The 20565-nt window shown below is 38.5% G+C and overlaps 1 protein-coding gene across 1 annotated transcript in view; it reads left to right on the plus strand.

Annotated features, from left to right (window-relative positions):
- Nucleotides 1-20565, plus strand: part of MRPL48 (mitochondrial ribosomal protein L48) — a 54823-nt gene that overhangs the window by 5549 nt on the left and 28709 nt on the right. The window contains exons 2-4 of the mRNA XM_086340776.1: nt 7136-7188; nt 8212-8249; nt 19491-19579. Of these exons, the coding sequence (XP_086196902.1) occupies nt 7136-7188; nt 8212-8249; nt 19491-19579 (180 nt within the window). The remainder of the gene's footprint in view (nt 1-7135; nt 7189-8211; nt 8250-19490; nt 19580-20565) is intronic.

The following is a 20565-nucleotide window of genomic DNA, read 5'->3' on the forward strand; positions in this document are numbered from 1 at the left end:
TGAGGATGGTCTTGATCTCTGTCTCTTATAGAATGTCATGAACCTCCGTCCATAGTTCATCAGGCACTCTGTCTATCAGATCTAGTCCCTTAAATCTATTTCTCACTTCCACTGTATAATCATAAGGGATTTGATTTAGGTCATATCTGAATGGTCTAGTGGTTTTCCCTACTTTCTTCAATTTAAGTCTGAATTTGGTGATAAGGAGTTCATGATCTGAGCCACAGTCAGCTCCCAGTCTTGTTTTTGCTGGCTGTATAGAGCTTCTCCATCTTTGGCTGCAAAGAATATAATCAGTCTGATTTTGGTGTTGACCATCTGGTGATGTCCATGTGTAGAGTCTTCTCTTGTGTTGTTGGAAGAGGGTGTTTACTATGACCTATGCATTCTCTTGGCAGAACTCTATTAGCTTTCCCCTGCTTCATTCTGTACCCCAAGGCCAAATTTGCCTGTTACTTCAGGTGTTTCTTGACTTCCTACCTTGCATTCCAGTCCCCTATAATGAAAAGGACATCATTATATAAATTATGTTTTTCCTCTATAAAAAGAGGCAATTATTTTGATGCTTCTATTAGAGGATTGATGAAAAATTGAGCAAAGTGCTTAGAACAAAGGATTACTCTGTAAGTGATAGTAACAATGCTATTTTAAGTAATATTTGTTAGTATACAGATATATTCTGTTAATACTCATAGAACAGCTCTCAAGTGCTTGCCTCATGGGACCCTTACCCACTACTGTCACCACCCACCCCAGGACTCTGGTGTCTGAAGCTACTCACACACTATAGATTTTGCCCCATGACTGGTTCTTAAGTTGCTGTGTAGTCCTTTCCTGGTTCCTGACTCCCAAGCTTATGGGACAAGTGTTTTTGTTACCTGCTGGGGCATCTATGTCCTCATTCATTCATTCACTAGAATCACTGGCCTCCTCTTCCATTTGCTCCAGAGCTGGAGCTGCTCTTTCTTTGCTGACTGGGGAGAGAGAGTATTTGTGGATACAGTCCCAAAATAGATTACTTTTGTCATGATAAATAATGCTGAGCATTGTAGGGAAGAGGAAGCACATTTCCCAGAGCTGAAAGGAAGAGTTCATGCCATAATTTGGTTGTCTTCCAGACAGTTGTCCACCCTTAAAAAGGGTTGGCTTTTAGATAATTAAATTCATAGCTGTTGTGGAGACTCAGAAATCTGAACATTTAAAGTGAGGAAAGATCAGTCTTACCTAGATCTCTCTTCCCATCCAATACCTCTTCTGTATAAAGTGACTGACCCATTTAAGAGTACATTCTGTTCACTCTGATTTCTGTTCTGTTTGTCATGGTTGATAGATCTTGGCCCCGGAGGGATCTTAGAGTCATTGGCTCTAACTCCAGAGAGGGGAAAATTACTGACCAAGATATGGTGGCCAGTGGTGGGGGAGCCAGCCAGAGCCCCTGTGACTGCTCTTTTATTGTGACCAACATTAGGTTAAGAATATTGTACACATGTTTACAGAGTCTTTTGGTATCTGATTTAATTGTCATTTTTAGGATTGTCTATATACTTTGTCCTTCCTTCTGTCTATTCATATCCCAATCTTCATGACCTCACATTCTCTGGGATACTTTTCCTAAATATGAACATTTCCCTCCTGATTTCCTAAGCACTAACACCTTCATTCGGAGAAGGCAGTGGCACCCCACTCCAGTACTCTTGCCTGGAAACTCCCATGGACGGAGGAGCCTGGTAGGCTGCAGTCCATGGGGTCGCTAAGAGTCGGACACGACTGAGCAACTTCACTTTCGCTTTTCACTTTCATGCATTGGAGAAGGAAATGGCAACCCACTCCAGTGTTCTTGCCTGGAGAATCCCGGGGATGGGGGAGCCTGATGGGCTGCCGTCTTTGGGGTTGCACAGAGTCGGACACAACTGAAGCAAGTTAGCAGCAGCAACACCTTCATTTAAGGGAGAGAGGGTGTAGAATAGGGGAAAATTACAGGCTTGGAGTCAGAAACCTAATATCCTATGCTAGTTCTGATAGTAGCTGTTTGACTTTGTTACAATTAAAGTTACGCAATTGTACTTAATCTCAGTTTCCCCATCTGTAAAATGGGATAATAATACTTATCTGGTAATGAAATTATGATTTAGACACATGGTAGGTACTCAACAAAATAGGTGTGGGTAGTAATAAATGGTAGCAATGATTAGCAGTCATTCACTTCTTTCTAATCATTTATTTTTTTATTAAAACAACATTGTGCCTGAGAGGAAGACATGACTCTTGCCTTTGAGAATCTCTTGTTTTAGCATAGTGGTCTGTGGGGGATATTAAGAGTTTCAGTGAATCTCTTGAAGTCGTATGCAAACTTTTTTCCCTCCCTCACTTGCAGTTCAGTTCAGTTCAGTTGCTCAGTTGTGTCCGACTCTTTGCGACCCCATGAATTGCAGCACACCAGGCCTCCCTGTCTATCACCAACTCCCAGAGTTCGCTCAAACTCAGGTCCATCGAGTCGGTGATGCTATCCAGCCATCTCATCCTCTGTCGTCCCCTTCTCCTCCTGCCGACCAATCCCTCCCAGCATCAGAGTCTTTTCCAATGAGTCAACTCTTCTCATGAGGTAGCCAAAGTATTGGAGTTTCAGCTTTAGCATCATTCATTCCAAAGAACACCCAGGACTGATCTTTAGAATGGACTGGTTGGATCTCCTTGCAGTCCAAGGAACTCTCAAGAGTCTTCTCCAACACCACAGTTCAAAAGCATCAATTCTTCGGTGCTCAGCTTTCTTCACAGTCCAACTCTCACATCCATACGTGACTACTGGAAAAACCATAGCCTTGACTAGACGGACTTTTGTTGGCAAAGTAATGTCTCTGCTTTTGAATATGCTATCTAGGTTGGTCATAACTTTCCTTCCAAGGAGTAAGCGTCTTTTAATTTCATGGCTGCAGTCACCATCTGCAGTGATTTTGGAGCCCAGAAAAATAAAGTCAGCCACTGTTTCCACTGTTTCCCCATCTATTTGCCATGAAGTGATGGGACCGGATGCCATGATCTTTGTTTTCTGAATGTTGAGCTTTAAGCCAACTTTTTCACTCTCCTCTTTCACTTTCATCAGGAGGTTCTTTAGTTCCTCTTCACTTTCTGCCATAAGGGTGGTGTCAACTGCATATCTGAGGTTATTGATATTTCTCCCGGCAATCTTGATTCCAGCTTGTGCTTCCTCCAGCCCAGTGTTTCTCATGATGTACTCTGCATGCAAGTTAAATAAGCAGGGTGACAATATACAGCCTTGATGTACTCCTTGTCCTATTTGGAACCAGTCTGTTGTTCCATGTCCAGTTCTAACTGTTGCTTCCTGACCTGCATACAGGTTTCTCAAGAGGCAGGTCAGGTGGTCTGGTATTCCCATCTCTTTCAGAATTTTCCACAGTTTCTTGTGATCCCCACAGTCAAAGGCTTTGGCATAGTCAATAAAGCAGAAGTAGATGTTTTTCTGGAACTCTCTTGCTTTTTCGATGATCCAGTGGATGTTGGCAATTTGATCTCTGGTTCCTCTGCCTTTTCTAAAACCAGCTTGAACATCTGGAAGTTCACGGTTCACATATTGTTGAAACCTGGCTTGGAGAATTTTGAGCATTTCTTTACTAGCATGTGAGATGAGTGCAATTGTGCGGTAGTTTGAGCATTCTTTGGCATTGCCTTTCTTTGGGATTGGAATGAAAACTGACCTTTTCCAGTCCTGTGGCCACTGCTGAGTTTTCCAAATTTGCTAACATATTGAGTGCAGCACCTTCACGGCATCATCTTTTAGGATTTGAAATAGCTCAACTGGAATTCCATCACCTCCACTAGCTTTGTTCGTAGTGATGCTTCGTAAGGCCCACTTGACTTCACATTCCAGTATGTCTGGCTCTAGGTGAGTGATCACAGCATCATGATTATCTTGGTCGTGAAGATCTTTTTTGTACAGTTCTTCTGTGTATTCTTGCCACCTCTTCTTAATATCTTCTGGTTCTGTTAGGTCCATACCATTTCTGTCCTTTCTTGAGCCCATCTTTGCGTGAAATGTTCCCTTGGTATCTCTAATTTTCTTGAAGAGATCTCTAGTCTTTCCCATTCTGTTGTTTTCCTCTATTTCTTTGCATTTCCCAGTCTTGTTTTTGCTGACCATATAGAGCTTCTCCATCTTTGACTGCAAAGAATATAATCAGTCTGATTTCAGTGTTGACCATCTGGTTATGTCCATGTGTAGAGTCTTCTCTTGTGTTGTTGGAAGTGGGTGTTTGCTATGACCAGTGCGTACTCTTGGCAAAACTCTAATAGCCTTTGCCATGCTTCATTCTGTATTCCAAGGCCAAATTTGCCTGTTTGCTCCAGGTTTTTCTTGCCTTCCTACTTTTGCATTCCAGTCCCCTATAATGAAAAGGACATCTTTTTTGGGTGTTAGTTCTAAAAGGTCTTGTAGGTCTTCATAGAACCATTCAACTTCAGCTTCTTCAGCAATACTGGTTGGGGCATAGACTTGGATTACTGTGATATTGAAGGGTTTGCCTTGGAAACGAACAGAGATCATTCTGTCGTTTTTGAGACTGCATCCAAGTACTGCATTTCAGACTGTTTTTTTGACCATGATAGCTACTCCATTTCTTCTAAGGGATTCCTGCCCGCAGTAGTAGATACAATGGTCATCTGTGTTAAATTCACCCATTCCAGTCCATTTTAGTTCACTCCTAGAATGTCGATGTTCACTCTTGCATCTCCTGTTTGACCACTTTCAATTTGCCTTGATTCATGGACCTAACATTCCAGGTTCCTATGCAATATTGCTGTTTACAGCATTGGACCTTGCTTCTATCACCAGTTACATCCACCTCACTTTATTTGGTTCTATATCCCACATTTTTTTTCTGCAATTTTAAAAATTGAAGTATAGTTGGTTTACAGTGTTTCAAGTATATAGCAAAGTGACTGAGTTATATATGTATATTAATATATACATATTCTTTTTCAGATTCTTTTCCATTATTGGTTATTAGAAGATTCTGGATATAATTCTCTGTGCTCAGTATGCAGCCTTTTGTATATTTGTACCTGTATATGTCTGGGGAGAAGGTTCATGACTTTGGGCAGATTCTCAGCGATATCTGTAACATCTCCAAAGCTAGAGAACTTCTCCTTGCCATTAATACACGGATTTTCTGCTAGAGGTGTCAGTTGTTTTGCCACCTGTTTTGACTTAATCATATGATGCTGTGGTATTAGCTATTTAATACAAATGTATGTTCATATCTCCAGCCATTCAAACTCCTATAAAACGGGGGTCGTGCTTACATTTTTTAAAAGGCTTTATTGAGATATGTCATATACCATACAATTTGCCCATTTAAAGTGTATGATTCAATGACTTTTATTTTTATTATTTTTTTTAATTTTATTTTATTTTTAAACTTTACATAATTGTATTAGTTTTGCCAAATATCAAAATAAATCTGCCACAGGTATACATGTGTTCCCCATCCTGAACCCTCCTCCCTCCTCCCTCCCCAATGACTTTTAATATATTCAGGGTTGTGTTACCGTCACTACAAGCAATTTTAGAACTTTTTTATCACCCTAGAAAGAAGTCCCAAAGACGTCCCATATCCCTTAATTGTCATCCCCAGCTTCCCAAACCCCCCAACCCAAGGCAACCACTAGTCTTTCTTTTTCTATAGATTTGCTATTCTGGATATTTCATATAAATGGAGTCATACAATACTGGCCCTTTGTGACTGTCTTCTTTTATTTAGCATAATGGTTCCAAGTTCATTCATATTGTTACATTTTGTTCTTCTAGTCCCTTTCATAGTCACCACAATAGTTGGCACCTATTAGGCTTTTAAAAAATAAACTTTAGAGGACTTTGCTGGCGGTCCAGTGGTTAGGATTCTGTGCTTCCACTGCAGGGGGCAGGGGTTCGATCCCTGGTGGAAAAAACTAAGATCCCACATGCCATGCCAGCCATGGCAGCACAGCCAAAAAAGCAAAACAAAACTTTAGAATAGTTTTAGAATTATAGAAAAGTTGCAAAGACAATACTGGATATACCCCCATATCCAATTTCCCCTATTATATTTGTATGGTATACTTTTTATAATTAATGAACTGATATTGGTATATTATTATCAAGTCCATGTTTTACTAATACTTCTTTCATTTTTAAAAAATCCAGGGTCCTTTTTCTGTTCTAGGATCCTACCTAGTATATTACATTTAGTCATGTCTGCTTAGACTCTTCTTGTCTATGACAGTTTCTCAGACTTTCCTTTGTTTCTGAAGGCTTTTACACATAATGGACTTTTAACACATACATGTTGAAGAAATTGAAATTGTTATCGTAGTGGACAGGATTTTCTCTTTATATTATGGAAACTTAAGGCCATTTATTACTTACTATCTAGTTACTTTATAGAAAGACCTCCTCTATGTTAAGGACTACCTTAGTAAAGCTATACCAGTGATCTTTTGAGTGAGTGCCAGCAGGGCAGAGTGAGAAGGAAATAACTGGGTTATTAGGGGTAAGATTGGGAAGGGAAGCTGCCACTGCAACTACCTCCTTTCATTATTATTATTTTGTTCAAGTTGGTATAGTTGTTATTATTGTCGTTACTATTAAAAGAGACAGTATACTGTAATAGAGACATAGTCTTTGGAGTAAAGCAGTCATTTTAGCCACTTGTTAGCTGTAATTTCTTGGAATATAACTTCTGTGGGCCTTAGTTGCTTCACCTGTAGAATTGCCTTGCAGTGTTTTGAGAATTAGAATTCAAAGTCCCTTGCATGGTGCCTGTGCTTGACACATGCATAATGGTTGTTGATATTAGAAAATATAAATCAAATTAGAAAGGGGAAATATGGTGAATTAAAAAAAGCAGCCCCCAAAAGGGGGGCTTCTATTTTTCCAGCATTTTCTGTAGTGGGTGAAATAGGAAAGAACATGGTCTTGGTTTGCCTGCATGTTTGGTATTAACTGTAGGGATGCTTCTTTGCTAGACAAGAGATTTGGGTTTTGTTTTGGTTTGTGTACTGTGGGTTTCTAGCCTCTTGGTGAAGAGGTACTTGGAGGTCTGTGAATGCTTATGGTTGATCTAATGTGGCTGTTTTGCTATAGGTGCTGTGTCTGAAGAATGATACCATTTTTAAGCAAGCCTTTTCCCTCTTGAGGTAAGGATATTAATAATAGTAATTAAATATAGCTAATATTTGCATCTAGAATGTTCACACAGCATTCTTCTTTCATGATCTCCCCTTACATGTTTCTTAAGCATCTCAAGCATTAACTCACCTGCTATCTTACTCCTTCCCCATTCTCGGTAAATGACAATTCCAATTATCTAGTTGCACAGGACAGAATCTTTGGAGTCATGGTTGATACTATTGTTTCTCTTACTCTACATCTAATTCCTGGACAAATCCCATCAGCCTTACTTTTGAAATATGTTCTAATAACACAAGGCTATTGTAAGAACCACTTTACTGGTAGTTTCTCTTGTCTCAGTTTCACTTCTTCTCATTCATTACTCACCAGAGTTAACTTTCCAAAACTTAAACCTGATCACATCACTTTTGTGATTAAACTCTACCAGGAGCTTCCCACTGCCTTCACAGAGCAAAGACCAAACTGCTCACGGCAGGTTATGAGGTCTTCATAACCTGGTATAACCTGGTCCCTGGTTGCCTCTTTTGCCCTGCCCCCTTCCCTGCTGCTGAAGTGCCACTCACACCCACCTGCTTGCTGTTCCCCAGACATAGTACTTTCATATCTCTGCCTAGAATGCTTTTTCTGTAAGGCTAAACAATTAAGAGTAGTTCTTTGTTTTTAAAAACTCATCTCCAGTAGTTTCATCCCCTGGTAGAAATCGTCATACTTTCCTGTGTATTCCACTAAATCTTGTATGTGTTTTTGCTCTGTACCAGGACTATATTGTGGCTCACATCTGTTTACTCATCTCTCTTCCAACTAGACCATAGATAAAGATATTTTACTTGCTTTTGCATCTTCAGGACCTAACACATTGTCTGACCCATAGTAAGTACTTAATAATATTTATGGAAAGAAGAGAAGGATAGAATAAGGAAACGTGTAGTATTGACATATCTGTAATGAGGAGCATACAAGTTTTGGTAGCTGTGCAAATAAAATGTGCATATCTAACTGTACTGAACGTGCCTTCTCCCTCTTTTTAGGTTCAGAACTTCAGGAGAGACTCCCATCTGTTCTGCAGGTAAGCAGTTATTTCCTGATGTGGTCTAGTTGATTTAAGTGACCCTCTAGCACTAGTATAATTTTGTCTGAAAAGTTGCCAAATATATCTTTGGGAAGATTGGCTGGGACCGAGTCCTACCCCTCACATGGAATTGGACAATGGGCAAGAACATAAATTGTGGGTTAAGAGCAAGAGTTCTGTAGTAGGTTTAGATTCCAGCTCTAACACATACTGTTCTGTGACCTTTAACTACTTCTCTATGACTTGGTTTTCTCACTTTAAAAAATGAGGGGAATTTATAGTACAAACTACAGTGAATTATTTGAAGATTCAGTGAGGTAAAACATATAAAGTGCTCAAAAATGTTCACTATTGTTATTATTATTTTTGCTACTATTCCAGACCTGTCTTTCATGTCCGTTATCTACCAGGCTAAGGCTTTTTCTACAGGATTTTATCCAAAATAAATCCATTTAATCTGGTTAACTCAGTGAATTTCAATGTTTCAATCCTATTGCTTGCCATTTTTACTTTATTATGTGACAGATTTCAAAGCAGCCATTAGATAATGACATCTGTTATATGACTAAAGAGTATCAGAAACAGGGAATTCCCTGGTGGTCCGGTGGTTAGGAATCTTCACTTCGACTGTAGGGAGCATGGTTTCGATACCTAGTTGGGGAACTTTATTAGATCCTACAAGCCACATGGTGTGGCCATAAAAAAAGTATCAGAAATAAAAGAATGGGAGTAAGGAAGGGAACTAACATTTACTGATGGCTTATTACGTGCCATGCATGACGTAAGTTTTATATCTGTTAATTATTTCAGACAATGGCAGCAATGTGTAGAGAATCACCACTTCCACCAGACCTAAAGCCCAACCTCTCAAAATATGTGCTTCTTTTTATTTATTCATTCTCTCAACAAATATTTATTGGACTAGGCTGCATTTTAGGTGCTGGGGATACAAAATTAAGATGATATGGTCCTTGCCATTTGAAAACTTACAGTGTTGTAAGAAATAATTTTTTTCCCCAAGAATAATATAATGAACACTTCTAGACCCATCACTTAAATTCAACTGTTGTTAACATTTTGTCAGGTTCAGCTTTCTTGATCAGATGTTATGATGTTTCACTCCTAATACTTAAGCATCCATTTCTAGAAACAAGGATATTCTTTCCATTCTATTAAAGAACCACAGTAGCATTATCTCCTTGAAGAAAATTAATAATAATATGCCTCAGTGTCATCTAATACTCTATCTACTTCCTTGGGTGTCCCCCAAAAGTCTTTTATGAGATTGTTTATAACCAAGAGCCCAAAGAAGGGTTATGCTTTGCATTTTGCTATAATGTCACCTTTAATATAGAACAGTTCTTTCACTGTTTTATTTCTGCAGCAGATGCTTTGTGATTAGGCTAGACTGTTTGACTTATAGAATGTCCTTGGTTTTTAATTTGTCTGATTATTTTCTTGTGGTATTTTATGACATGTTCTTCTGTCCCCTTCCTGCAAACTGGAAGTTAGATCTAAAATTTTTACTAGATTTAAGTTAAATAGTTTTAGCAAGAAAACTTAATAATAATTGATGCTCTGAATTTTGTATTACATCCTATCAGGAAAGGAAAAAAGAGCTAAGAAAATCTGATCATAAAAGTGAAAAGCATGCATTTTAGAGAATATGGAAAATAAATACTATACACACACACACACATGCGAAGAAACTGAAGGAAATGAAGAAAATAAACATCACTTGTAATCCTAGCCTATCCTCCAGAAATTATTGCTTAACATTTTGGTGTATATCCTACCAGGTCTTCTTCTAGCCTTTTCTCTTTCTCTTTCTGTCTCTGTCTCTGTGTGTGTATATGTTGTTTTTTTTTTTTTGTCTTGCAGTAATGGGAACAAATTATATATAACGCTTCATAATCTGCTTTTTTTCCTCACTTAATCTATGGTGAATATGTTTCCACTATAATAAATATTCTACATACTTGTTTTGAATATACTGCCTTAAATGGAACAATTTGTAGGGTAAGAATCTGAGTCTGGTGTTTGAATATGTTAAGTTGGAGTGCTTATGAGGAAAATATGCTAAGTAGTCCACTGGAGACACTGATCTTGAGCTCAAAATATAGGTCTGGGTTGAAACTGAATTTGAAAGTCATCATACTGTTGATTTTTCTTGAGAATGAATTAGACTATCCAGGGAACACAAGTAGAGAAGAGGCCCAAGGATCAGGCCCTGAGGAGCTCCAACATTAAACAATTGGGTAGAGGGTGAAAGAGATGGCTAATGAGCTTGAAAAGGGAGGCCAGCATGGTAGGAGAAAACCAGGATGGTATAGTTTTATGGCAACCAAAATGATCGTGCTTTAAGAAGGAGAGGGTGGTTACCCAGTTTCAGTTGTGTGCTGCTGAGAGGGGCTTGCAAAAGATATAGACTAATTGATATCCCTTGGTTTTAACAGCATAGAAGTGACCTTAGGGAGAGTAGTATCTGTGTAGGTATGGTGAGGTCAGTTGACAAGTGAATGGGAATTCAGGAGTTAGAGAAAGCTGTTACAGACAATATATTTAAGAAGTTTGTTTTTGAATGGAAGGAGAGAGAACTGGCAGGAGCTGGAGAGGGATGTGGGGTTAAGGAAAGATTTAACAAATAATAATTTTATATATATTTGTTTATTTTTGGCTGCACTGGGTCTTTGTTGCTTTGTGTGGGCTTTCTCATGTTTCAGTGAGTAGGGGCTACTCTTTGTTGTGGTGCGTGGGCTTCTCGTTGCAGTGACTTCTGTTGTGGAGCACAGGCTCTAGGTGCTTGGGCTTCAGTAGTTGCAGCCTGCGGGATTAGTAGTTGTGGCCTGAGGGCTCTAGAGTGGGGCTCAGTAGTTGTATTGCAGGGGCTTAGTTGCTCCACAGTATGTGGAATCTTCCCGGACCAGAGATAGAACCCATGTCTCCTGCATCCATGGGTGAATTCTTATACGCTGCCCACCAGGGAGGTCTGGAAAGACTATTTTTAATGGTTATGTTTCTCTTAATGACACTTAATTCTGAAAGATACAAAAATTATAGAAAAGTGAAAAGATAATATGTCAGTGAGCCCATATTTGGCAATTATTCACATTTTGTTTGTGGGCTTCCCTGGTGGCTCACATGGTAAAGAATCTGGCTTCAATGCTGGAGACCTGGGTTTGATCCCTAGGTTGGGAAGATCCCTTGGAATAGGGCGTGGCAACCCACTCCAGTGTTCTTGCCTGTAGAATCCCCATGGACAGAGGAGCCTGGCAGGCTACAGTCCATGGGGTCGCAAAGAGTCAGATATGATAAGCGACTAAGCACTGCACATTTTGTTAGACTTTCATTGTTTTATTTTTTCTTGTATATTAAAAAATAAGGATTATGTTCAAGACCGGTTTGTCCCCTAGTCTTGGACTCATCCCTTATCCCATAACCAGATAATAAGTTCATTTTGAACTGATGTGTATTCTGAGGAAGGTTTTTAAAATAAATTAAAATTATCAACTGTTGAAAATTACAAAAGCATGGAGATATTAAAAATAAATAGAAATTGTACTAAAAGGTATACGATGAAAGCTTTTGTTTCCAGGTCTTACTCCTATTTCCAGATCTTACTCCTCAGTGGTATGCGTTGATGGCAGTTTCTTGTATATTTTTCAGGAAAGTTATATGGTATATGAACATATATGTTATGTATGTATATTACTATATCTTAATGCTGGATACTTAGGTTGTTTTCAGGTTTTGTTATTTCAAAAATGCTGCAGCAGCCATTTTTATGCATCTTTGTAAAGTTGTTCCTGTACATTTGTAAGATAAATTCCTGGAATTGAAATTGCTGAGTCAATGAGTTGTGAGTTGAAAATTTTGGTAAGTATTGTCAGATTGCCCTTCAGAGAAGTTGTATTAATTTACATTTCTATTTTCTGGCCCAAAACTGGGTTTTACAAAACATCTTACTTTTTTGCTGGTGAAAATAATGTCTGATTTTAATTTGCATTTCTTAAGAAAGTTTGTTGTCTCTTTTTTTTTTTGGCCATTTGTATTTCTTTTCTTGTGAACTGCCTGTTTATATTTTTTGCCCATTTTTCTTTTGAATTGTATGCTTTTTCATTTTTGATCTGTAAGAACTTTTATATAGTTTTCATATAGTAAGGAAATAAGCATTTTCCTACCATAAATGCTTTGTGTTATTTCTAGTCATTTATCCCTTGACTTTTGTTTTTTTCCTTTTTGCTGAATTGAAGTTTAAAAATTTTGTGTAGCTCAGTTCATTAATCTTTGATTTCTAGATTTTGCTTCATGCTTAGAAAGATCTCTACTCCCTTCCTCAAGATTATTTTTAAAAATCCTTCATTTATCTTCTGTTTTTGTCTTTTTTTAACATGTGGTCCATCTGGTGTGAATGCAGTTTTCTCCCCTCTAAATGGGCAGCCAGTTATTTTAACAGTTATTGAAACATCTAACATTTTCCCCATACATTTGAGGATGTTACCTTATCATATACTAAGTTTCCATATAGATGTAGAACCTACTGTATTTTAACTTTGTGTTGTTTTATGGATCTATCTGTATATTTGATAGCAGTACCAAGTTGTTTTAATACTATTGGTTACTATAGTTTTGTAATGTATTTTAGTATCTGATAGCTACCTAATTCTGAGGTAACTTTTTGTTTTATTCTTGATTTTAAAGCTAGATCAAATGGGGGCATGTTACATGCTATTGAAAAAAGTCCAATTGAGAAAAAGTTCCTTTTGAAAAGAAAGATGGACAATAGCAGTTTACTTAGCTTTCTATTTGGAGAAATTTTAAGTTGTCTCCAAAATTTTGAAATGTAAACAGTTCTATGATAAACATGCTTGCACATTAGTATTTGTGCCCTTGTGTGATTATTTACATAGGATATATATTTCTAAAACTCTAATTGTTGGGCTAAAGGAAGTACACATTTTTAGGTTTGGTTTTTTTTTGGTTGTGCTTGGAATCTTAATTCCCCCACAACCAAGGAATCGATCTGAGCCCCTTGCATTGGAAGCTTGGAGTCTTAACCACTAGACTGCCAAGGAAGTCCTTGAAAATGCACGTTTTTACGGCTATTGATGTGTATTACCAAATTGCTCTTCAGAAAGATTGCACCATTTTGTAGGGGTTTTTTTGTATTTTAGAATCCCTGTTTATATACTCATCAATATTGAGTGTTGTTTTTTTACATTTACTGATATCAATAAGTTTAAAAATGCCATCCCTTTTATTTGTAATTGCATGTCTTTGATTACTAGTTGGTTGAACATATTTTCAAACATTTACAAACATTATTTTCAAGGCCATTGATCCTTTCCTTTGCCCATTTCAATTGTGGAATCTCAGTGCCTAGAAGGCTCCCAGGTCCAGGGTAACTTACCTTGCATGCCAAGGTAATTCTCTTTGAAAGGACACAGCTTTGTTGGCATTTTTCACGGGTCTTTGACATTTCTATAAAGTCAGACATTTTAAAATTGAATTATAATGGTGTTCAGAAAAAATGAGGAGGAAGCAGTGTCTCTTTCCTACCTTTACCCATCATACTTCGTGGGTCCTGGCTACCATCCCAGCTGCTCTCTCCAAGGGAAAAGCCTGATTGTAGTGACCATCTTTTTTTTTTTTTTTTTAACTGATTTAAATGTACAAAGAGAGGTAAATATATAAGGAGGTTAAATGAAGGGAACTCAGACTCCTCTTATTATAGCATGAGCAAAAAGGTGGAGTCAGCAAAGCATGGTACATTCAAGTCCAAGTAGATCAGTGTAATTAGAAAAACTGAAAGAAGTTTGAAAAGAGATTTTGAAAAAAGTGGGTAGCTGCCAGAGCCAAATCATTGCAGATTGCCTTGTTAAAATATCTCTAGAATTTCAAAACAAGCAAACAAAAGCACCCCAACATTTATTGAACACACACTATTTGCCAGGTGCTGGGGGTTGTATCTGCCCTTCAGGGACTTGTGGTCTATTGAATGGAAAAAAATATCCTGTAATTAGATTCTTGGCTGGGGTTACCCCAGTTTTTCCCTCTTTCTCTCTTGTGTAGCCCTGCTCTAAAAATGCTTGTTCCAATCTTGAAGGAGAAATAATTAAAATGAAGTTGTTTATCCTCATCCTGGATTGATGAGTTTAGTTCCCAGTTTAGTAAACAAGGACATTGAAGGACAGTTGACGCTGGCATATATAAAGGGAAGGGACATGTTGCGGGAAAACTGAATACATGATTACATTCTATAATTGTACCAATTGAAAGATTTTCAAAGCCTCCTTTTGAAGTCCTGGGGTTTTGTGTCTTCTTCAATGAAAAGAGTTGCCTTTTCTCTCAGGAGGCTGCAGTGTTAATATGACAGCAGGAAACCAGCTTAATGACACAAGCAGGGGGAAAAAATTCAGTTGAACTTAATGGAAATCAGAGGCTTTCAAACTTGTGCATTTTATAATTAAAACAACTGGCTAATTAAGCAGTTTAACCATTGGTAATTTGACCAAAACCGTTCATTTAAGAGAGAAAATGGTTAATTTAATGGTAGTTTGAACTAACTTCTTAATTAACCAGCTGCTCTAATTATAGGAATTGCCCCAAACTGAATTTGCAAATGCCTCCTTGCCAAGGAGTTACAGTAGATGAGAAGCTGAGGCAAGCATTTGTGGCATTTTTACCTAAGATGTGTCATCATCTCAAAGATCACTTTTGGTTCTGTTATTTAAAACCAGTGGTGGGTGATTGAGTTTCTATGTACTTAAAGATGGTGACTAGCACCTGGGTTGTTGTTGTTTTTTAATTTACATCAAATATTTTACTATACAATGGAGTCATGGGAGAACTGTAACCATAAAGTAAACTCTTGATGACGTTTGTATGTTTAGGGAAGCACAGAGATGATGACATTTAAGCTGGCCTTGGAGGCGATGAAGAATATCACCAGAGAGGTGCAGTCCCAGCACGGGGGACAGCCTGGCACAGCGCAGAGGCAGGAGAGCTTCATGGTTTATACAGAATGCTAAGTGTAGCTCTGTGGCTGAGAAGCAAAGTTCTAAAGGCCTGGAGGATGGAGAGTGAGGACATGAAGTGGTTGGAACTAAATTACAAAATTAAGGTTCTTGAAAGCTTGCCTAAGGAATACGAACTTCAGACAGTGGAAAATCATCAAACATTTTGAAATACACCAAAGACCTTTTTAAAAATTGTGTGTGTGCAATGGATAAATGGTTGAATTAATGAAAGAAAATAACATGATTCGGTTTGTGTTTTAGAAGGATTCATTTGTCACCTTTAGAGGATGGAATAGAGATGGGGGTGTGGATACAGGAAGACTAACAACTCAGCCAAGGCTATTACTTGAATCTTTGCTTGAACTTCCGTTCACACTCACCTTCCCCCCACAACAACCAAAGTGATCTTTTAAAAACACATTAGGCATATAATTTCTTTGATGTTCAGCATGAAATCCAAACCCTTCACAAGGCCCAAAGTGGTGGGTTCCAACCTACCACCCTAATCTCTGGTGCATGCAGTCCCTCCTGCTTTGCTTCAGCCACATGGACAGCCTTTTTAGTTCATTGAATATGCTGATCTGTGTCACCTACTGAGGCCTTCGCACATGCTATTCCCTCTGCCTGGAACATTCACTCTATCTTTTACCTAATAAACTCCATATCTGTCTTTTGGGTCTCTATTACTTTATTTTTTTGAGTAGATAATGCATGTACACAAAAAATTTTTTTTAAAGATTCAAGAGTATAAAGTCAGCAGTAAATCTCTCTCTCCTGCCTTCTAGCCACTTCTCCCTGGGGATAACCACTATTATTATTTTCCTCTGACATCTAGTTTCAGTTCACAGGTCATTCTATTTTAGAGAGGCCTTTCCTGATATTTCAGTCTAAAATAGATCCACCGATTGAATTGCCATAGCTCTTTTTATCATTCTTCACAATTTGTAATTTCATATTTTTTGTGTGACTATTCCCTCCTCCTACTAGACTATAAGCTCTATACGCAGAGTTTTGTTGGTCATGTCCCTGTTATATCTCCACCTCTTTGCCCAGTGTCTGGTACATCATAAGTACTGAATAATTAAGCTGTTCCTAAGTTTTGCTTGTTTCTGTAAGCTCGTCTCTTGCCGCCTTTCTCCTCATACTCTGCCTTGAAATTCTCTCTCTGACTCTTCCTCTCCCCATACTGTGTTCTCACCTCACTAACTCCAAGCCGCCTGTCAGGTTTTACTTAAAAGTCTCCTGCTCTAAGAATCATTTCCTGACACCACAAGTCCAGTCTTAATGCCTATCCCATGTATATGGCTCTTATCATAGAGAGCCCTTTTCACCCAGCGTTGATATTAGTCTCGCCAACAGATCATAGGTTCTGTATTGCAGGGGCTTTGTGTTTGTCCATTGTTAGAGCTCCAGCATCTAGGGTAGTACCAACCAGGCCTTCCATGGATAGTGGGTGGTTTGTACACTGCATAACTCTTGGTATGTGCAAGTCACATGGTTGAGAGGGTATAATTGTTGCTGGCTACTCTGTTGGGTAGTAATAAATATTTGTTGAATGAATAAACATGCTTTGGGGAGTTCAGTACTTTTTAGAAGGTCATGTATTAAAGTCATAATAAAATCTTGGTGGATGAATTCATTTTCAAAGCTGTGGTCTGAGTATGATTGTGTACCCATCAAGGGGTTTTGCATATTAGCTCTTCAGGTGGTACCCTCGGTTGCAGAGTCTGGAACCTGAAGGCTCAGAGAGTCAGTTGGGATCATGACCAAAAGATACCTCAGTTATTTGGAAATCTCTGCCAAAAACATTTCCTTCTTCCTTGCATGGTAAACTCTTATTTCTCTTTCAAGAATGCAGCTGTTACTTCTCTGAACCCTTCCCCTGCACCCTCCTTCACTCCCTCGCCCCCGCCTCATGCCCCAGACAGAGGTAGTTGTTCTTTCATCTAGGTTCCTTGCTTTTATCTCCATTAAAGTATTTTGTACACCATAAAGTAGTTATCTGCTTCCCCATTATCCTTCACCAGTACATACTGAGTGTCTCAAGGAAAAGTAGTATATTATAGTCATCTTTGTAACTGTCCCAGTATCTGTACAGTTGTTGGCATGTAATTGTAAATGCAGGCTAATGCATATCATGGAAGGGATCCATGATATCCTAAGGTTGTCTTGATGAAATATTCTGGATTGTGAATGCAGGGAAGGTTTCTGAAGCCATGACTCTTTTTTTTTAACTTTTTATTGGAGTATAGTTGATTTACAATGTTGTATTAGTTTCAGATGTACAGCAAAGTGAATCAGTTATATACGCACATATATCCACTCCTTTTCAGATTCTTTTCCCATACTGAGTAGAGTTCCGTGTGCTATGTAGTAGGTCCTTATTAGTTATCTGTATTATATGTAGTAGTGTGTGTATGTCAATCCCAGTCTGACAGTTTACCTCTCCTCACTCTTGCCTCCTAGTAACCATAAGTTTTTCTACATCTGTAAGTCTATTTCTGTTTTGTATATAAGTTCATTTGTACTTTTTTTTTAGATTCCACATATAAGTGATATATATTTGTTTTTCTCTTTCTGACTTTCTTTCACTCAGTATGACAATCTCTTTGGTCCACTATTGCTGCAAGTGACATTATTCCATTCTTCTTATGGCTCAGTAATCCATTGTATGTATGTACCACATGTTCCTTATCCATTCCTCTGTTAATGGACAATTTAGGCTTCTTCCATGTCCTGGCTATTGTAAGTAGTGCCGCAATGAACACTGGGGTCCATGTATCCTTTCAACCATGTTTTTCTCCAGATGTGTGCACAGGAGTGGGATTGCTGGATCATATGGTAGCTCTATTTTTAGTTTTTAAAGGAACCTCTGTACTGTTCTCCATAGTTGAGGCCATGACTCTTGATTGGCCTGACACAGAGCAGACTACTTGGAAGCACATTTTAGAAAAGAGAAACTTAAGAAACATTTTACTAGATGTCATTAAACTTTTCCACACCATTTTGTATTTAGCACCCCACAAAGTGGTGGCTTTGGGGAGATGAGGGCAGGACCACAGGAACTAGGAGGAAAGGGAGCAGAACCTAGGACCAGTACTTTTCCAGAAGGTGGGGAGTGAGCAAGAGAGATACGCAGACATAACAGAGCTGGTTCCAGTGAAGGGTAAAAATAAGGAACTGATATCAGATATGGGAATGATCAAGTCTAGCTAGATTTTGTATTCTAGAAATTCAGATGTTATAACACATCTGAGCACAGGCTGTTTAGTAAGATAGACCTGGGTTTAAATTGCAGTTCTGCCTTTTAATTGCTGGATGACCTTGGCCAATTCTTGCTTTTTAAAATATATTATTAGTATATTATTATTATTTATTATATTACTTGATTATTATTTTTAATTTTATTATTCATTTATTCTGGCTGCAGCATGGCATACAGGATCTTAGTTTGCCAACCTGGGGTCAAACCTATGCCCACTACAGTGGAAGCACAGGGTCCTAACCCGGATTACCTTGGCATTCTCTCCAATTCCTACTTTTTGAGCTGCAGTTTCTTTGTTTGTAAATGAAGATAAAAATAACGGGGATTAAAGGAGAATATGTATATATAAGCAACTCCTTCTTTGAAGGGGATTTGGGTGACACATCTCTGGCTGTACTACAATGAATATGTATTAATATATAAGTATTAATATAGAGTATCAATATATAGCGATTCTATTTTTTACCTATGCACTGTTCTGTACCTTATGTTTTTAGTTTTTATTGTTATTCATTTGAAGCCTGTTGGAGATCATTATATGTCAACACAAATAAAGCAAATTGAATAGTTTTAACAAGTTTGTAGTCCTTTCTGCTGGTTATTTTTGCCGCCTCTCTGTGAACAATCCTCACTGGAAAACTTCAAAAGGATTATTGCCTGTTGAGGGACAAGAGAAAATGAGAGTCCTATAAGAATGTATTCTGTCCCCCTACACCAAGAAGAGAGAATTTCTCAAAGCGGAGACTAGATATAGTCCAGGGGCCAAAAGGAGAGAGAAAAGGGATAAACTGAATGTCAGCTCAGGATCAATAAATAACTCTGGTTCTTTAAACCAACGAGAGGCTTGCTGTCCCCAGATATTCCATCTTGCAGTGGAGAATTTATCTCCTCATGTATGATCTGTCTGTCCCTGAGGAGTTTTGAAACAGGTTTGTCTTTTTTTCTCTCTTTCAGGTGGCATTCTGTTGACCACCAGTCGGCACTACAGGTCAAAGCCCACGCATGGCATTGGAAGATACAAGCACCTAGTTAAGCCAGAAGAGGTAAAGGGGGCAGTGGTCTTTTATTTATTTTTAAAATTCTTTTGGCCAAGGCACGTGGGATCTTAGTTCCTCAACCAGGGATTGGACCCGTGCCCCCTGCAGTGGAAGTGCAGTCTTAACCATTGGACTGCCAGGGAAGTCCCTAGAGGTCCTTTAGAAAAGGGCAGTGTGTAGCTTTTGCAAAGACCCAGAAGATCAGATGTGCATAGATTGGATTATATTGGAGCCAGAAAGGATAGGGGGTCGTCCCTCAATTCTCTCCAGTTATGTAGTTTGTGTATGATCCAGAGTGGAGATGTTTATTGCCAGTTCCCAATCTTGTCCCTAGGTGAGATTATCACAGGGAAAAGCAAATGATTTGGTTTTATTATCTGTGACACTTAAAGAAAATACCATCTTAGTATTTCATTCAATATGGACCTCACAATGAAAATGATACATTTAGTTTAGTTGAATGAATGGTTTGTGGCATATAGAAGTAGATTAACATTTTCAGCCAAATGGCTGATTCTTTTCGCTTGTGTGTTTGCAGATTCAAAAGATGTGTGTGTTTCTTGAATCCATTATCACAGATAACTGGGAGTTATTTCTAGGATTACTTAGTCTATTGCTCTGGCTCCAGCTTCAGGATTGCTTCTGTGGTAGTTAGATTTTTGTGCATTTGAAGAGGACTTTGTGGTGGGATGGACACAATGTTGGCTTGAAAGTCAGTCTGTCTTTGAGTCAGGGTTCTATCACTTCCTGTAAACAGTATTGTTCAGTTGCTCAGTCATGTCCGACTCTTTGTGACCTCATGAACTGCAGCACACCAGGCTTCTCTGTCCTTCACCATCTCCTGGAGCTTGCTCAAACTCATGCCCATTGAGTTGGTGAGGCCATCCAACCATCTCGTCCTCTGTCATCCCCTTATCCTTCTGCCTTCAATCTTTCCCAGCATCAGTCTTTTCTAATGAGTCAGTTCTTCGCATCAGGTGGCCAAAGTATTG

Source organism: Bos grunniens, chromosome 15, assembly GCF_055505025.1.
Source record: "Bos grunniens cultivar Pamir isolate PY7600 chromosome 15, Bosgru_T2T1.0, whole genome shotgun sequence".
Lineage (NCBI taxonomy): Eukaryota > Metazoa > Chordata > Mammalia > Artiodactyla > Bovidae > Bos > Bos grunniens.